This window comes from Stegodyphus dumicola, chromosome 3 (assembly GCF_044657685.1).
Source record: "Stegodyphus dumicola isolate Sdum_Otavi_A_Nest chromosome 3, ASM4465768v1".
NCBI lineage: Eukaryota > Metazoa > Arthropoda > Arachnida > Araneae > Eresidae > Stegodyphus > Stegodyphus dumicola.
The window spans coordinates 18,635,952-18,654,651 of record NC_140770.1 but is presented as its reverse complement, the minus strand read 5'-3'; the positions used below and the strand labels follow the sequence as shown (position 1 = coordinate 18,654,651).

The 18,700-nt window shown below is 36.6% G+C and overlaps 2 protein-coding genes across 2 annotated transcripts in view; both read left to right on the top strand.

Moving 5' to 3' along the window:
• The window catches only part of LOC118200240 (Na(+)/citrate cotransporter-like), a 93,291-nt gene extending 92,762 nt beyond the window's left edge, over window positions 1–529 (top strand). Inside the window, exon 13 of the mRNA XM_085812322.1 lies at window positions 292–529. Within this exon, the coding sequence (XP_085668448.1) occupies window positions 292–447 (156 nt within the window). The 3' untranslated portion in view covers window positions 448–529. The remainder of the gene's footprint in view (window positions 1–291) is intronic.
• A 16,275-nt stretch (window positions 530–16,804) lies between these two features.
• Window positions 16,805–18,700, top strand: part of LOC118205806 (Na(+)/citrate cotransporter-like) — a 120,718-nt gene continuing 118,822 nt past the window's right edge. The window contains exon 1 of the mRNA XM_085812292.1: window positions 16,805–17,213. Coding sequence (XP_085668418.1) covers window positions 16,805–17,213 — 409 coding nt within the window. The remainder of the gene's footprint in view (window positions 17,214–18,700) is intronic.

Sequence of the window (18,700 nt, the reverse complement as noted above, 5' to 3'; positions counted from 1 at the left end):
GCTACTCACACGCGTTTGTAATTTAAGTAGTGTGTGTGTCAGCTCGCTGTGAGTAATCTAACAACACTGAATAAATTATCGTTAATTACTTAGCAGTAAATATTTCATTTTTTTCTTCGTCGATATGTTATTTTATTATTATATATTATTATTTGCCGATATATTGGCCGGGCCGCAAAAATATTTGTTGTGGGCCGCGAGTTTGACATCCTTGATCAAGCATGATTAAATCTGTGTAAGTAGTCATGAAACTTGAAAATACTTGCAACTTCCTTTTTCTTCGTTTTGTAGGTAAAACCCGGACTTGTTATAAACCTTGTTTCTTGTGCTGTACAACTCTTCATGCTGAATACACTCGGAATGGAGATGTTTAATCTGAATCAGTTTCCCGGCTGGGCAAATGTAAACGGCAGCTCTACTAATTTCTCGAATGCAAACCAGGATTGACTGTAGGTGTAGCTTCGCTGCATAGCCTTTAACTACCTTGAACGTGACTACTTGAAAATGTAATTGTGTAAATACTGTTAGAACATACTTGTAGATGATAACGTATGTCACATCCATAGCCTGCCATAATAAAACATTAACTTTTACCTTGCTGCTTATTTGGTATGGAAACCATTTCCATTCAGACGGAAATGCCACGTAAAATAAAGATTCGATGTGTACACCACATGACTTCCTTGTACGGAATATTAAATTATACGCATTTTTTTCTTGCATTTCATTTAAACTTATTGGATTGAATTAAATCTACTTCGCCGAAAGCGCATAAACCACAATAGAATAAATGCATTCTTTAAAATTCACTCTAGTATTTGTTTACCGTAGCGACACTCTGGGGCTAGATTCACTTAACAGTATTAATAATTATATAACAGTTAACTTATATAATAATTATATAATGGAAACTAAGTTAACTGTTATATAATCCCATAATTATATAACAGTTAACTTATATATTTCGTTCATATTATAACTCATAATGCACAAAATTTATATCATTTAAAGAATAGAATTATCTAATCGTTGCCACATGTTCTATTCAAATACTATAATAAAGCTAGAACGATGTATGAAAGAAATTAAACAAACAAACAAAAAAGAAACAGATTTTCACAAACGATTGAGTATTTCTCATTCAATTAATTCAGTTCTCACTTCGCGACAAGGCAAAAATACGTAAAAACTCTAAATATTAAAAACTACGAAGTAAATCTTAAACACTTATTTCCTCGAAAAAATTCCAGAATGGATTAAGCATGATTTAATTCGCAATAATAAATGAAGGCGTTATCTTTGTTGTTTCGAACTTAATTTCTCTAGATTGGCAACAAATCCACTATTCTACTGTTTCAAATGTAAACAAATATGGCCGCCATGGTAATCAAAAATTAGGCTTAGCTGCATTTAAAAAAACTTTTCTATTGTTGATAATTCCACAGTTATTGCATGCAGGTTTTATGCTATGTTTATTGCATTTTATGTTAAAGGCATAAAAATCTTAACCAGAACAACATAATTCAGTCATTTTTGCAAAAGTCAATCAAGCAAAAAATGTACAATTTACCAACGTATGACAATAAAGAAACTGAACCCACTGAACTGAGTAACAGAGTGGATATATATATATATATGTTATATATACCATATATCTATATATACGTACTTTAGGTGCGGCCGATCGTAACCAAATGCGAGGTGCACATCTACATTTTATAGGAGTCCTACATACGAGTACAAAAAGTTTACTCAAAAGATACTCAAAAGTTTATCATGACTTTTTTTTTCAACGGGAAATTGGTTAATTTATTTATTATGATAAATAATATTTTTATTAAAGGATATTGCTTATTTCATGGTGCTTATTTTCTTTTGATTTTTGGACACGCAACACACACATCGCAATCTTCTTGTTCCGGCGCGCATGTGTTTCGCGACGCACAATGAAAGAATTTCCCCTTTTTTTCCTTTTCTCTATCTCTTTATTAGCTAATGGCAAAGAGGTTTATATATTCTGAATTCTGTCATCCACAAAGCACAGTTTTGATTGGTTATTTCTATCTGACGATAGTTTCATTCTTTTAGAAATGTGGTTTTGGCAACAGTTTTTGATTCATTGCTTTGGATACTGGAGTGCTGACTGTTTTCTCCTGAAAATATGAGATTTATTGCTTATTTCATTGTAATATTTTTACGTTATGTTTTAATTATATAAAACGTTTTGCATGATTTTTTTAGGAAACAAAGTTCTTATTAACTTCCTTTATACCACTTGAATTCTAGAGATTTCGCAACAGGAAGTTGGTTAATTTATTTATTAGGATTCTAAATATTTGTATTAAGGGATATTGCTTATTGCAGTGTAAGTTTTTTAATATGTGACATATTTTTATTGAATTTTTTTTTGATAAAATTGTTTTGCAGAGTATAATTCGGTGCAGGTTTAAAATTTAATGTTTGGCGTTCGCTTTAGGCATTTTTACGGTACATTTAAAAGCCAGACGAAGGCTGGTCACGTAACGGTTAGTTAAATATAGTGCACCCATAAGTCATGGTGCGTCCATAAGCCATGGTGCACTTTTGTTCGGTCACATGAAAGCAACAAAACAACATAGAAATGTTAAATCTTCACCAAACAAAAGGAAAACTCTCCAAGTTTCCGTACCATTACGTGCAAGAGTGTGAACACATAGGTGATGACGCAGCATCGCGAAATGCGAAGGAGCAGATCAGCCCATCCACGCCCACGCTAGTGAAGAGATGTGGACCGTACAGAGGAAAGATCAGTGTGTTCCTGTGGCTTGCCAAATTCGAATCCGTGACCAAAGTGCAACGTGAATATCGTCGCGTATACAACGAACAGCCACCACATAGGAATAACATAAATCGGTGGGATAAGCAGTTGAAGGATACCGGCAGTTTGTTGGATAAACCCCATTTTGGCAGACCATCAGTCAGTGACGAGTCTGTAGAGGCTATGTGGAAGACTTACCTAAGAAACTACTACTTACAAACTGCAGCTGTTACACGCTATCAAACCGACGGATAGACCCAAACGATTTGCGTGTGCTACAGATATGCTTCATGAGTTCGACAATGATAACCGATTTCTGCAGAAGATTGTGTTTAGCGATGAGGCGACATTCACTGTTAGTGGACATGTTCATCGCCATAACTTCCGTATATGGGCTACTGAAAATCCTCATGCCCACGTAGAGGACGAACGTAACAGCCTTAACGTGAACGTGAGGTGTGGCCTGATGCATGATAAAGTTATAGGGGGGCCATTTTTCCTTGCGGAGTAGACTGTACCGACATGGATGGAGCCCACATCAAACTGCACTGAATAGGTATGAAACTTTAAAAGGTGTTCCTTTGTTTGGTGAAGATTTCATATTTCTGTCTTGTTTCGTTGTTTTCTTGTGGGCGATTAAAAGTGCACCATGACTTTATGGACGCACTGTATATAGTAAAGACATCCAATTACTAAAGGTTGCCTATTACGCTTAGCCAACAGTCACATATTTCGTTTTATAAGCGATGTCCTGTAATATGTCCCTTTATTATTATTGTTACATTATTTTACGTGTAGGTCTCAAGGTTTTACGTCTCAAGGTGGTATTTGTGATCTGTGTCGGCTTAAATGCTCTGATGGGCTTCACAAATAGCCGAGTGGTTGAAAACAACGAATACTGGGAGTTTAGCACGGGTTAATTCCCAGGCAAAAGAACTGGCTGCATGGTTTTCCATGTGTAATATGAGTCCCCCCCCGGTTGTTGACGTAGAGAACTCTGCGAAGCTACTGGCTAGGATCTCCTGGCTAGGCAGTCTCGGCCAAGGGGGTATAAAATTTATGAACTTGGTGGTTCTGAAGGCTCCGGGAAAGATCACTTATTGGCCGGCATTGAGGTCTGGCACGTCTTAGGGCGGCTTAGAACTAGTAGCCCGGGGGTCTTCCCCCGGGTACACTGGGTAATGACCCGCTGCGAAGGGCAGCCCGAGCGACTGGTGGGTAGCAAATGACGACCAGTGCCGTTCCGGGAGAATTCCTAGGCGGTGCGCATCTCTCTCTCTCTAAGGGGCCAGAAAGGAGGTTGAACCTCCGAATCTGGTTCTAAGGAGTGGGGGGGACCTGTAGTGCGACCTTAAAAGTGTTGCGGAACGGGGAATGCCCAAATTGTTGTGTAATATGAGTGTAACCTAGTATCGCTCGGAAAATCCTCCACGAAGTCATCTCTCCTCTCTGGTAGATAGCCCTCGTGGGCATTCCTGTATTTCAATAACCCAGATCGATTCGGACTGGATTATGTAATTACATCGAGAAGCACACGATATGTGTATCTGCATTTTTATAAAGAATTTCCAAAGGACGCTGACCTTTGGTTACCACGGAGAAAATCCCGAAAATCTTCAAGTGGCCAGACAGCTCAAACGCAGGTTCTAGAGGCAAGAATAACGTTACTAGTATTTCCTAACTTTATCCACTCGGCTACTATTTCCCTTATTTCTCCTACCCGGCATAAATGATGAAATCTGCAAATAATAAAACTTTTCTAAAACTGCATAAAATTGTGTTATACCAACTCTGGTGCAACTAGTTTTAATGAGATATAAATAGTTTTTAATTCAGATAATTTTTGGAGATGATTCGTTAATTAAAGAAATCTGCAATAAAAATTATTAAAATCATGCCCTGAATGAGTTTTCGAATTATCGTTTTCTCCCGGCATAGGTTTAGGAGGAAAATTACAAATATAAAAATCAAAATAGATAAAAGAATTATCTCAAATCCGTTCAGCAAATTCAAGTCAGCAAACATTAGAAACATTTAAAACCTACTTACCTCTTTTGTAAATGACTCGCGTGTGGCTGAAAGAAAGATGACAGAAGATGAAGGATGAAGGAAAAAGTCTTCATTTCACCTAAAATTCAGAAGGAGAGTTTTAAAAGAAAGGAAAACACATCACAGAACTAGAACCTCAAAAGTCTGGGTACTATCAAATTCATGTTTTCATTCACCACAAGGCAAGGTACAAAGGAGAGGAACACGATCCGATGTATGTGGTGTAAAAATAAACCTTATGATCTTGCTTGAGTCGCCTCTGAGTTCGCCACAAAATAAAGAATCACACCACAAAACCAAACTCAAGCACAATCACAACATTAAAATATAAACTATTAACACATATCAAGTAAAACGAAACAAGGGCATTTAGAATTAAAAAATCACAAGGCATAAAATTAGTATCTCAGTAAGTCAAAAGGAATAAAATTACAAGTAAAATCTCCAAATCAAATCTACAAAATTCTCTAAGATCACTAAAATGCAAATAAAAATACAATAAAAGTCAATTTTTAGTTGGTACGGTTATAATTTTGATTATATAAAAACATCACATACACTCCGTTTGCCGTACGTAATTTATTATATCTTATATTCTGAAAAATTTGCAATTTTCATTTGTTGTCTGACACTTTCTATTTACCGTAATTTCCGGAAGAAACGCCGCGGCGTTTACATGTTTAAAACTTAAATTTTCAGCGGGTGCGGCGTTTCTACCCATGCGGCGTTTATGTGCACTAAAAATAAAATATTTCCTATGATGGTCATTGTACATAGTTTGGATAGCCTTGTCATTGTGCATAAATTGGTGCTGTTCCCACACAAAAGACCACTCAGTTGCTTTTTGCGAACGTTATTTTGTTTACGTTCTTTCCCTTGAACGGACTTACATGCCTTATTCACCCTAAACGCAATCTCAGAACAATAACATTCTTCCCCCTTTCAAATCAACATTCTCATCAGTTTGAATAGTCTGTCTCCTCTGCCATTCGATGAATCTTCCAGGACTCATCCTCTTTCCACCCCTGCCTTTTCTGCAATTTTTTTCAAAGGCGGACACGACTCCACCTGCCTCGCAATAACGAACTCTGACGTATTTCCCCTTCAGCATGAATGGATTTTTCTTGGCATTCTGCCAAATACAGATCCCATCAGTTAGGGTACAAGTACTTGTTGGATAGTTTTTAATTAGGGAGCGGAAAATTTTTGAAAATGTTTCTAAACGGCACAGAAGCTATACATTTCTTACCTTTAATTTATTTTTGAGTTATGGTTTCATTTCATGCATTTTTCTTAACTGGTATGTCATATATCAGGACTTAGGTTGAGTTTTTGCATCTATACGGCCCACGACGATGTCAAGCGCAGTTTAATCTATTGCGGCGTTTACGCTGATGCGGCGTTTCTGTGTAATTTAAATTTTTTTCCCGCCATTTTTCTCGAGTGCGGCGTTTACGCTGATGCGGCCTTTCTTCCGGAAATTACGGTATTTACATTCAAACGCAAAGTGCCCTGCGGAGACAGGTGAATAACAAGCCAAGCATAAATGAATTTTCCTGTACACCAAATCTACTCCGAAAAATCTACCATGATTTGTTACAAAGTTGATCTATATCATTATACAATAGCAATTTTTGAGTATTTTTATATTTTTCAATAAACCCTTATTTCTTATTGAACTATTTCATTGTTGCGACCATTTAGTGAGATAATATTTTTGCATTACTCTAATTGCATATTTCTTTGAACCGGATACTTCTACACAAATTTTATTTTCCACAATGGCCCCGCCTCCATAGACAGCACGTCCGCCCTCTCATTGCCGGCAATGCCTACATGAGCTTTAACCCTTTCCGGCAAGCTACCTTTTAAAATTGGAGTTTTGATAAAAAAAAAAAAAAATGGTAGGCAGTCTAATTAGGCCTAGAGGAGTAGACAAGTAAAATTTTGTGAAGATAGCACTTATCTTTTAATTCTGTGGGTGTGCCCAAAGTGGGCACACTGATTGGAATAGAGCTTCGAAAAGAGTGCTGAAACGAGCATTGTTGTCAATGAACTGACCGATGAGATGCAGAGAAACAAAGAATACAGACTCTCAGTTGTTCTAGATTATCGGTGACCCCGGTCTGGGCACACCTAAGTTTCGCCGTTTGATTTTAGGTAAGATTTCAAGTTAAAAATTTAAAACTAATAAGGAGATTAGCATACAGCCAAAAAAATAACATAGAAATTTCTTTTCAAACAATTCCTTTTATACCCTAAAAAAATCTGGAAAATTTCTTTGAAAAATGAGGGTCTTAAAAAAACTATATCAGGTTCTGTTTTTCCTCCTTACTTGCTTTGGGAACATTAAATGTCCTGACTCGGAACAGGGAGCTTACTAAAGCTATGTTCAATAAATTTGGGAAGTAGACAATACACACAGGAAGGGTATACGAAACCCTTTATTTTTCTCTCTTTACAATGATTTCCGGACTTCGGAATACAGAGACCAACCACTTGTGATCTGAACGTAAGAATACAAAAATATTAACTAATTTCTAACTAAACTTAACTTTGGATTAATCAAACAAGTGCCTACTCCAAGAATGGCCGTATATTAGCAAAAAGCCGTATGTAGTACAGAGAACTGCTAACACTACGATATGTTTAAAATTATCAAGAGGATTAAACCTCTGGCCTTGAAGGCAACCAGCAACCGAATAAAACTACTATGGCAAGCGGCCTGCTTCTAATAGCTCCTTCCTCTCTCTTGCTTGGCAAAAAGCCACAACTTAAGTACTTGGCGTTCGCAAGGCAAATTTGCATAAATAAGTTAAAGCTTTTAATTCTGGCCGGAAGTAGAAAATAAGAAGTGATAGTAAAGATTTAAAATAAAATAAACGTTAGTAAAACTTAAGATCCTTACAACTAAACGTGGCTAAATATAGTGTTACGAATTTGGTATTTAAAAAGATAATGTTAGTTCAGTTATAAATTAAATGGTTTTATTTCTCGCGCAGTGCAGCGCGTGACGAATATTAATAGAAAGCTACGAATTTGGTATTTAAAAAGCTAATGTTAGTTCAGTTATAAATTAAATGGTTTTATTTCTCGCGCGGTGCAGCGCGTGACGAATATTAATAGAAAGCTGCACGTCATCCTTTGCATTATTCCAGTAAAAGCGCTCACGAACTCTCTGCAAGGATGACGTGCAGCTTTCTATTAATATTCGTCACGCGCTGCACTGCGCGAGAAATAAAACCATTTAATTTATAACTGAACTAACATTAGCTTTTTAAATACCAAATTCGTAACAATAATGGAGTGGTTTGTGTTGAGCTGCCATCTGCTATAAATAAAGAAGGTTCAGAGTAACCTATAAATCCTTTTTCATTCATTTTTTCTGTGCGTACAGAAGGAAATTTTTACGTGTGTCCAGATCGGACACACTGTGCCGTAAAGGGTTAACCCAATTTAACAAAATACAAAGTTTCTTCTTTATATTTCTTAAATTTTCTTTGACTTCATTAATTAATGGATTTTTAGAAATCGGACTAGAAAATGACTGTAATGAAAAAGATCACATCGAGGCTTTATTGAACGCACAGAATTCGGATTGAAAACCTGAGTTATAATAATTTAGTTTATACTTCCCACAGTTAATTTCAATTCCATAGTAAAATACTACGAATGCTGAACTATAATCGTTATCCTGTCCGGAGCCGTCAGTATAAATGTCTATTACTCCAGTCTTTGGCTCGTATTTATTATAAGTGATTGACAGGTTTGTAGATGGATGTACACTATATACATTATAATGCTGAAACATATATTTTGTCAAAAGTCGTCTCCATACAGTTTAAAGTCCTGTCTCTGCGTTCGCATTAAAAACTTATCATAAAAAAATTCATAATAAATTGAAAACGGCTGCGCACCGGCCAAAACACAGAGCACCCCGGTATAGAAACTGTTCTGAAGCTGCTTGTCATGGATAGTCACCAGCTCCTCTGGATAGAATCTAATTTTAAACAAAATTTCTGCAGTTCCCCTGCTCTGGAACCCCACCCTCCAATGCTGCCGTACATGACTACTGGAGTGATGATATTCTTAAATTTTTCGCTAATCATTTCTGACCTTTCAATCAAAGTACAGGAGGAAGATGCCCATTTATGATTCCTTAACCCTACCTACGTTGCACAATTTTCAAGCTATTTATGAAGGTGAGGCGCGTGTCGAAAATGATTCCCAAATACTTTAAATTGTTAACAAACTTGATTCTTTCATCCTTAAATTTCAATCGAGGTGGTCTTGTTCTCTTACCATCCTTTGGAAAGAACGCTGCCTTGATTTTCTACACGCTAAACCTCAAGCCTTCCTCAGTATTCCATTCTTCAATAAATGATTCTATATCAGGAAATAATTTCTCAAGTTTTCCAACGAATTCTGTCTAATTAGCATTCTGACATGATCTGCATAAACGGCAATCTCAGCCTCGTTTGTAAATTCTCTGCAAAGTAATTTATTTATGATTATGTTCCAGAGCAGGGGAAGACATCAGGAGGCTTGCGGGCATCCCTGATGGATGTCTAGTACGGCCTCGTCTCTCTCACTTAGAAAGGCAATGTAGATAAGTTTGCCCTACCGAAAATAACTCAAATAAACTACCAATATATTTTTTGGAATTCTCAAATCCGCCAAAGCATTAAGCAGTGGCATCCACTTAACAGACTCAAAGGCCGAGGAGATATCCCAAGAGAACAGTGGCAACATTCTGAGGAGTTCTATAATGTGAAATAAAACTCTCGACTTTCATACCTTCTAAAAAGCGTCTTTCATACCTTCCCCAGACACAAAACCATACTGTCTACTACTAAGTCTGTCTTCTTTTGCACCGCAAGGTTACAAATGAGAGGAATACGACCCGATCCACGTGGTCTAAAAATTACACCGCAAGGTATTAGCGACCGGCATGGTCTCTTTAAAGTTGGAATTTAACCAAACAAATTTGTAGGCAGTCTATTTAGACCTAGGAGAGTACGCAGGTATAATTTTACAAAGATTGCACAAACCGTTTCCATTTTGTGGGTGGTGTGTCCGAAGCGAGCACACTGAGCTGCGAAAGGTGAACACTGCTGTGAAGCACGTATTACAGTAAAATACTCTGTCTATGATTTAAAAACAGCAGTATTTGATCTCTATAGCATATTTAGTATAACCCAGGGTCCACCACGGGGAGGCCTCTACTCTACACCCGCCAAAAAGAACCGTGAAGAAAATGGAAACTCTCATTGCTCGGCAATGCTGAGGCCTCTCCGAGCCATTTACACAATTTTAAAATTTATAAGAAAAATAATAAAAATACTATAATATATACAATTAATTACTGACTAGAAAAAAATAATTATTAAATATATATACAAATAAAAATCTACAGAAATCGAAACCAAGCAAACTACGCACGATGAAAGCAAGAGGAAAAAAGGGGTCTGCTCTCGCTGAAAATCAAATAACTAAGTGAAAACAAAGCACCGGAGTCTTCAAAACCAAAAACAGAAAAAAAATAAAAACAAGTGTAAATAAATCTGAGCTCTCAGCCTCCACCGTGTTTGTAGCACGAGATCAGATTCTGTGACTCACTCTCACGTTACAGGCGCTACTAGTACAGTGTGTTCAGTCCGAACACACCATACACTGAAGGCTTCCCTATACGCAATATTTCAAAGATAAAAATTAAAAGTAATACAGAATAGGCAGATTAGCATACGAACAACAAAATTATTTAAAGATTTTCTTTCCATTGATATTCTTTATACTTAAAAAAAATCTGAAACATTTCTTTGAAAAATCAGCGTCTTTAAAAACAGAATATATATCAACGTTGATGATCGTTAATGAACGTTAATGCTTGTGTGGTACTGCCATCTATTATTCATAAAAGAGATTAAAAGTAATCATTAGTGTAGTTTTCGTGATATTTATCGATTATTTTCAGTGTCTAAACAGGGAATATTTTTGGTGTGTTCACATCGAATACACTGAGCCAGAAAGGGTAAGCAAATGCATTTTTCAAGTATTAACAAATAGAAGCGGACTAAAAGTTAGCTCCCTCTCTTATTAATAGCCTTCTTTTTTTGTAAAAAAATCAAAAACTTCTGGAGTGAAAAGTTTAATCTTCTGACCTCAGAACTTGTCATACAAATAATCAATAGCAAGGCATCCATCTGAAGTTGGAATAGCCTTTCGTCTACGCTCATCTTAAAGATACGTATTAGCAGTAGGTACTCGATTGTTATTTCAAGAGTTTGCTGTAGATGTCCTTATCTGTTTGTTTAATCAATTTGAAAATAAGAATAATTTCTTCAGTACGCTAGAACGTCGTTGCTGTGTTGGCATGTTGCTAGGGTAGCTGAATGTCATAGCATTGACTACAGGTTCGAATCCTGGAAAGGATATTAATCTATACAAGTATATAGTGCCTTTGAGGCAGGAGAGCTTCTTTGCGCTGTCGATAAGTTCGTGTTATATAACATCTGTGTGCAAGGAATGACGGTAAGAAGCCCTTATACCCGTCCCCTGAGGGTTCTTTATCAAAATTAGAACGAAGCTAAACAAAGGGGTTAACAGCTACCTGTTATAAACCCATTTGACTCGTCGCCCCTTCATCAGTAACAAGTTCTGTGCAAGATCAAATAGATGCTTTTTTTATGAAAAATTGCAACAGTGCCCAAGTCACAAATGTCTGTCTTGGGTTAACGAAACAGGAAAAAGAAATTGTTGCAATATCACTTTGACCATGGAGTTCAGCAAAGCACTTAGTGTTAAATAGTTAATGAAATAAATATTGTAGAATATAATAATTAGTTGAATCATTTGAAAAACACTCGCATGTGAAACTCAAAGATTTTAGTCAACCGATTAGAATATGAAAAGCTTTTAAGCGTAACATACATCCTTTGTCAGAAAAATTCCAGGACAATTTTTTTTTATTTCTGAGTTTGCACAAGAACAAAAGGAACAAATGTTGTTTTTATGTTACCTGGTATGTATTCTTACTTGACATGACAGTATCCATGTTTCAGCGCAAACTTACTAGGGGGTAGGGCTGTGCTTAACAACACACTATTTCTGAGTTTGCACAAGAACAAAAGGAGCAAATGTTGTTTTTATGTTACCTGGTATGTATTCTTACTTGACATGACAGTATCCATGTTTCAGAGCAAACTTACTAGGGGGTAGGGCTGTGCTTAACCACACACTATTTCTGAGTTTGCACAAGAACAAAAGGAACAAATGTTGTTTTTATGTTACCTGGTATGTATTCTTACTTGACATGACAGTATCCATGTTTCAGAGCAAACTTACTAGGGGGTAGGGCTGTGCTTAACAACACACTATTTCTGAGTTTGCACAAGAACAAAAGGAACAAATGTTGTTTTTATGTTACCTGGTATGTATTCTTACTTGACATGACAGTATCCATGTTTCAGAGCAAACTTACTAGGGGGTAGGGCTGTGCTTAACAACACACTATTTCTGAGTTTGCACAAGAACAAAAGGAACAAATGTTGTTTTTATGTTACCTGGTATGTATTCTTACTTGACATGACAGTATCCATGTTTCAGAGCAAACTTACTAGGGGGTAGGGCTGTGCTTAACAAAACACTGTTTCTGAGTTTGCGCAAGAACAAAAGGAACAAATGTTTTTATGTTACCTGGTATGTATTCTTACTTGACATGACAGTATCCATGTTTCAGCGCAAACTTACTAGGGGCAGGGCTGTGCTTAATAACACACTATTCGGATTGTTGTTGCAGTCGTTAATGTGAATAATGGATTCTGATTGTGAACAAAGAGTGAACATTAAGTTCTACGTTAAGCTCGGGAAAAACCTTAGTGAAACGTGGAACATGATTAAGTAAGCATATGCAGGGAAGGCACTTTCAAGAAGTGTTTTCGAGTGCCACACAAAGTTTCGTGAAGGCGGAGATTCAATGCAAGGCGATCCCAGAGCTGGTAGTCGGTCTGTAGCAAATACCGATGCAAACGTGCAGCGTGTGAGGCAGTTATTGCAAGAAGACCGTCGTGTTACTGTGCGCATGATATCAGAAGAATTGAATTTGAATCGTGATGTGTGTCATAAGATTTTACCCGAAGATTTAGGGGCACGGAAGCTTAATGCAATAATCGTCCCTCACTCACTAACAGATGAGCCGAAAGAGGAAAGAATAAGAATTTCTGATGAACTATTGGATAGAGTCATACGTGATCCCACACTTGTGTCGAAGATTATTGTGATTTTTCTTGTTACCATGAGTGAAAAGGTGACTGAAAGTAAAGCTTCATCAAGATGATGGCAGACATCCAACGGGCTGTGAGAAATGAGCTTGCATGCATCGCAGTTGAAGATTTCCCTGCTTACTTTCAAGACCGCCAGAAACGTTGGCGGTTGTGTAAAGATAGGATCTAGATAGCAGCGATGATCATTACTTGGTAAACCCAATTTTCTGTTTTTTAGACCTTTGTCCTGGAACTTTTCTGACAAAGGATGCAAGTCCCAGACCTATTGATCAAATTCTACCCCCCTCCTCTTCATTTGGTTTCAGAGAAATGAAGATGTGTTCTGTCAGCTTCTGCTGTTGGTTCAGAAGAATTTAGTGTGATTACCAATTATTAACTTCGTAACTGATATACGGCGGATATCAAAGAAAGTTTTGAGAGTACATCGAGTCAAAAAACCAAACAATAACAAAAAAAAGTTGAAAGATTTTATATTAGGCCAGATAAATCAGATTTTATATTAGGCCCAAAATGGCGTCTTTTTAACGGTGGTCTTTTTATCTTTATTTATTAAATGTCATGTTCTTCGCACTTAAAACACATAAAATTTAATTCAAAAGCAATATCATAAAATATTTAAAAACAGCATATCTTTAGAATTTCCGATACACAGTCTCACGCGCTGGAGATAAAAATGTCTTCTTCCGTACAGTGTTGCCATTGCTCGGTTTGGAATAGTTGTTTTTGTTAAAAAAGCATTGGTTAAAAGTTTTCAAAATTCGAGCTCCAAGTGGCCATTTTCGGTTGGAAGACTACGTTAGTAAAAAATTGATGGCTGTAGGTACCGTTGTTTTTTCACAATGCTAGAAACATTCATGCAGATTCTTCATTATTTAGTTTCCTTATACATAATACATGGGCATAATATTTTGTGGCAACAGTTTGAAAAGCGAATCATTTTGATTATATATTATAGTCTAAGACTTTAATTTTAGTTATTCAATTTCCGTGATTAAACTATACAAGAAAAGTGACGGAGGACGTGGGCACTACGCCTCTACCATACTGGTTAATCAGTACAGCCCCAGATGTCAAGAGCTGGGTAAGACCTTGATAACAATTATAATTACCCGCACAAATTATAGTTTCATCTATTGTTACATTGAATAATACTTTGAATATATATGACTTGCTTAAAGTATACTTTGAAGTACGTTGAACAGTCACCATATGACTTGATTAAAATATGCATGGAAATACGAACACTATATATTAGGAAACCGCGTGATATAACAATGATTATATACGTTACATATATATTCAGTAGCTACTTAATATAATACAGGGTAAATATATAACATTATGCGGTTCAGCTCACGTTAGCACATAGTAGAGAATACAGTACTCGAAGCAAATGTGATGATCATAGTGATTTATATATAAAATCACCTATAACTAGTATAAACATTACACTTGCTTAGATAAATAAATAAATACTTATACATGGATAAATAAATATGCATACATTAAGTGCATGTTGGAGACGAATTATGCATTAAGTGTATATTACACGCAGACTTTACCCTAATCGGTGTAATTAAATTAATACATAAACATGATTGAGTAGATACGTATACTTAGAAACACATAATGAAGGTTATAATGGTTTGACTTGGATAAATAAGGTTACCTATATTGGATACACATAGAGGGGTAATATACATTTGCATGAATAAGTGCGTACGCATACGTTCGATACACATTGAATTTGCATTGCGCATTGAGTGTATTATATACAACTTAGGTTAGTAAGTTATTATACACGTTGCATATTGATACACGTTACACATATTTTATTTTAAAGACTTGACTCGGATGTGCGTAGTCATCTCTTAGATACACATTACACATACTGATGTAGATAAGTAAATACATATATATAGGTACACATACATTGGGTATGCATTGAATAATAATGTAAGATTTCACTTCAATAAATGAAGTCACCTACATTGGAAACACATTACTCGTGCAGGGTTAAATACATAGATAGAAACATATACATGGATGAATAATTACACATACGTTATTAAATACACATACGTTATTAGATATACATAGGGTATAGGTACACATTGTTACCATTGTTACCACATACACATTGAATTTTCATTGCGTATTGAGTATGTTATATGCAGCCTGTGTATTGAGTATATTATATACAGCGTACAGTGTATATTATATACAGCGTATCGAGTATATCATGTACACTGGATACACATTACACATATAGGGGTAGATAGGAAACAAAATGTATATAATAAACATATACATGAATGAGTAAATACGCATAATGATTATAATGAATTAACTTGGATAAATAAGTCTCCTACATTGGATACACTATACACATACAGAGGTAAATAAATCATACATATGGGATAAGTAGATATGCATACGTTATGTTTATAATGAAATGACATGTGTATATGAAGTCACCTACATTAAATACATATTACACTTACATAAAAAAATTAAATATATGCATATTCATGGGTAAGTAGATACAATGGTGTACACTGCGCATTGACACGCTTTACGCGAAGTATAATTATGGAGAGTTCACTTGGATAGGTAAAGTCACCTATTAGATGTATGTAACACATGCAAGGTAATACTAAATACATATGTATAAATAAGTAGATACACATACATGAGAGATACAATTGCATACACATTATATTTTAAGTACATTACATCTACATGCGTTGGAATATTCACATATATGGTGAATTATACTTGAGTACGTTACATCTTTGAGCACATTACATTGTACTTTAAGTACATTACATATGCATATAAATATACGTTGAATTATTCTCATATATGATGAATTCACACTCATTGGATACACACGTAGTATTATAAGACACATTATGCATGATTTCCACAGACCCGACATGATTCCCGACAGACCCAGTATTCTATGCTTTAAGATAACACTATATGACTTGGCAGAAGTCCTTATCCAGTTCAGACAGTTTTTTCATCATCTTACTCATCTTAATTGGTAGATATGGTTGTTTCACTAGAAACTTCCGGAAGGGGTGTTGATTTGTGATAGGGAATCTGACGTGCGTTGCATTGGTGAGTGGGCAGCTGGTAAAGTAGTGTTCCGGAGTGCCTACTTCTCCGCACGTGCCATCTAGCTGTTGCACTGATTCCAAATCTGTGGAAATACTCTGGAAATGGCCCATTTGATTCCAAGTGACGTTTTCAGTAATACCATGAATTTTTACGTCTTACCGGCTAATAGGGAAAAATACTGTTTGAACCAATGCTGTCCTCCATGTTTTGCTGCTGTCCTCCTGCGGCTGTTTCTGCTCCTGAACCTGCTTCTCCTCCTCCTTCTGCTCCTCCTCTTGCTGCTCCTCTTCCTCTTGCTGCTGCACCTCCTCCTGCTACTGCTCCTTTTCCTGCTGCTCCTCCTGCTGCTGCACTTCTTGCTGCTCCTCCACCTGCTTCTCCTCTTCTTGCTGCTCCTCCTCAGCAAGAAGAGGAGCAACAGAAGGAGGAGCTTCTGCAGCAAGAAGAGCAGAAGGAGGAGCAGCAGGACTAGCTGTTGCACTGATTCCAAATCTGTGGAAGTATTCTGGAAATGGCACATTTGATTCCGAGTGACGTTTTCAGTAATACCATGAATTCTTACGTCTTACCGGCTAATAAGGAAAAATACTATTTGAAGCAATGCTGCTGTCCTCCTGCAACTGTTTCTGCTCCTGAACCTGCTTCTCCTCTTCCTTCTGCTCCTCCTCTTGCTGCTGCACCTCCTCCTGCTACTGCTCCTTTTCCTGCTGCTACTCCTTTTCCTGCTCCTTTTCCTGCTGCTCCTCCTGCTGCTGCACTTCTTGCTGCTCCTCCTGCTTCTCCTCTTCTTGCTGCTCCTCCTCAGCAAGAAGAGGAGCAACAGAAGGAGGAGTTTCTGCAGCAAGAAGAGCAGGAGAATGAGCAGCAGGAACAGCAGCAGCAAGAGGAGGAGCAGCAAGTAGAGGAGCAGCATGCTCCTGTGGCTGCTGCTGCTGCTGCTCCTTCTCCTCCTCCTGCTGGTACTTTTTCCGAGGGCAAAGCACCGAACGTTGAGGAACGACTACGTGTCTTTTGATACTCGCCGGCTATTTTACATTAAGGGCCAACTACGTTAGACTTGTGTTAGCTTCGGCTAGGTATCCTTGAGTTAGTTCTAATTTAATTCTTATTATGAGTGGAAGCTTTGTTCTAAGCCCGAGAAAGGGATCAACTGTTCATCTTATTTTGAGTGAAATAAAGGGTGGTTAACTCTTCTTGAGGCTACGTCTTAGTTGTCTGAACTCAGCGACAAGACTCAGCGAAGTCGCTAACAAGTTCACTTCGTTCCTCAATGTTCATTTTAGTACAAAATGAGTGAGGAACTCGACAAGTTCCATAATTCTCTCATATTTTTTTAAGAGTAGGGAAATTAATGATGACTCAGGTTTTATCTTAAGCTTTACAATTTGCCATGACTTCAATGCATAAATAATTATCATTGAGGATTTTAGCTAGTGGGCCCAGATACTAATCTGTTTTTTAAAAACTCACAAAATTTCGTTTATTATATTGCTATAATTCTGCTTTAAATTCTTTTTTTTCCCCTGCTCTGTACATAATTTCTTTTAAGTTATTTCCATCGAGTGTAAACAGTCGTGGAGAACGTTTCATTCTGTTTTATCCATGTTTTATCTCAGATTCAAAACTAATCCTCTATAATGGACACCACCAATGTTATATCAAGAATCTTGAATTGCCCCTGTGGAGTTAAGTTAAGAGACAAACATTTATTTGCAACTAATTAAACTCCCGTGTCTACATATAAAATGTGTAAACTACATGACTTCCTTCTAAAGCTTAATAAATTATGCACATTATTTTTCTGCATTTCATTTTAATGCATTTCCTAAAATTTCGTTAGAGATATATTTCTCATTCAATAATTCAGTTCTCACTTCGGAGCAAAGCAAAAAAACATACACAAACTCAAAAGATCTTTATTAAAAATTGTAAAATATACAAAAACGTAAAAAAAAAAAACACCAATAAAGTTAAGGACAGTTAAAAAAACGATATTTATAATTAAAATAAGAATTTGTATGCAAAAACAAGCAATTCGATCATCGGGCAGGAAGAGAGATGTTTCGGTGCACAAAATTGAAAGTGGTCACACTCGGCGAAAAGACTTTGCAAGTTGGTGCTCAAATTGACTTAATTTCCTCTTCTACTAAGAGTTTCAAATGTAAACAAATAGTGGCTTCATTAGGCTTAGTGCCACTTAAACTTTTAAATTGTTGATAATGCTGCAATTAGTACATACATATTAACTAAAGGCATTAAAAACCTTAACCGGAACTTAAGAACAAACATAATTCAGTCTCTTTTAAAGTAAAAAATGCACCAGCATACAAGAATAAAAAACTGAGGTCACCGAGCTTAGTTAGTTAGTTAGAAACTGGGCGCAGCCCGACCAAACTAGTGAATATTAGTGCCACTTTATAGCCCATTGATGGCAAACCTATGGCAC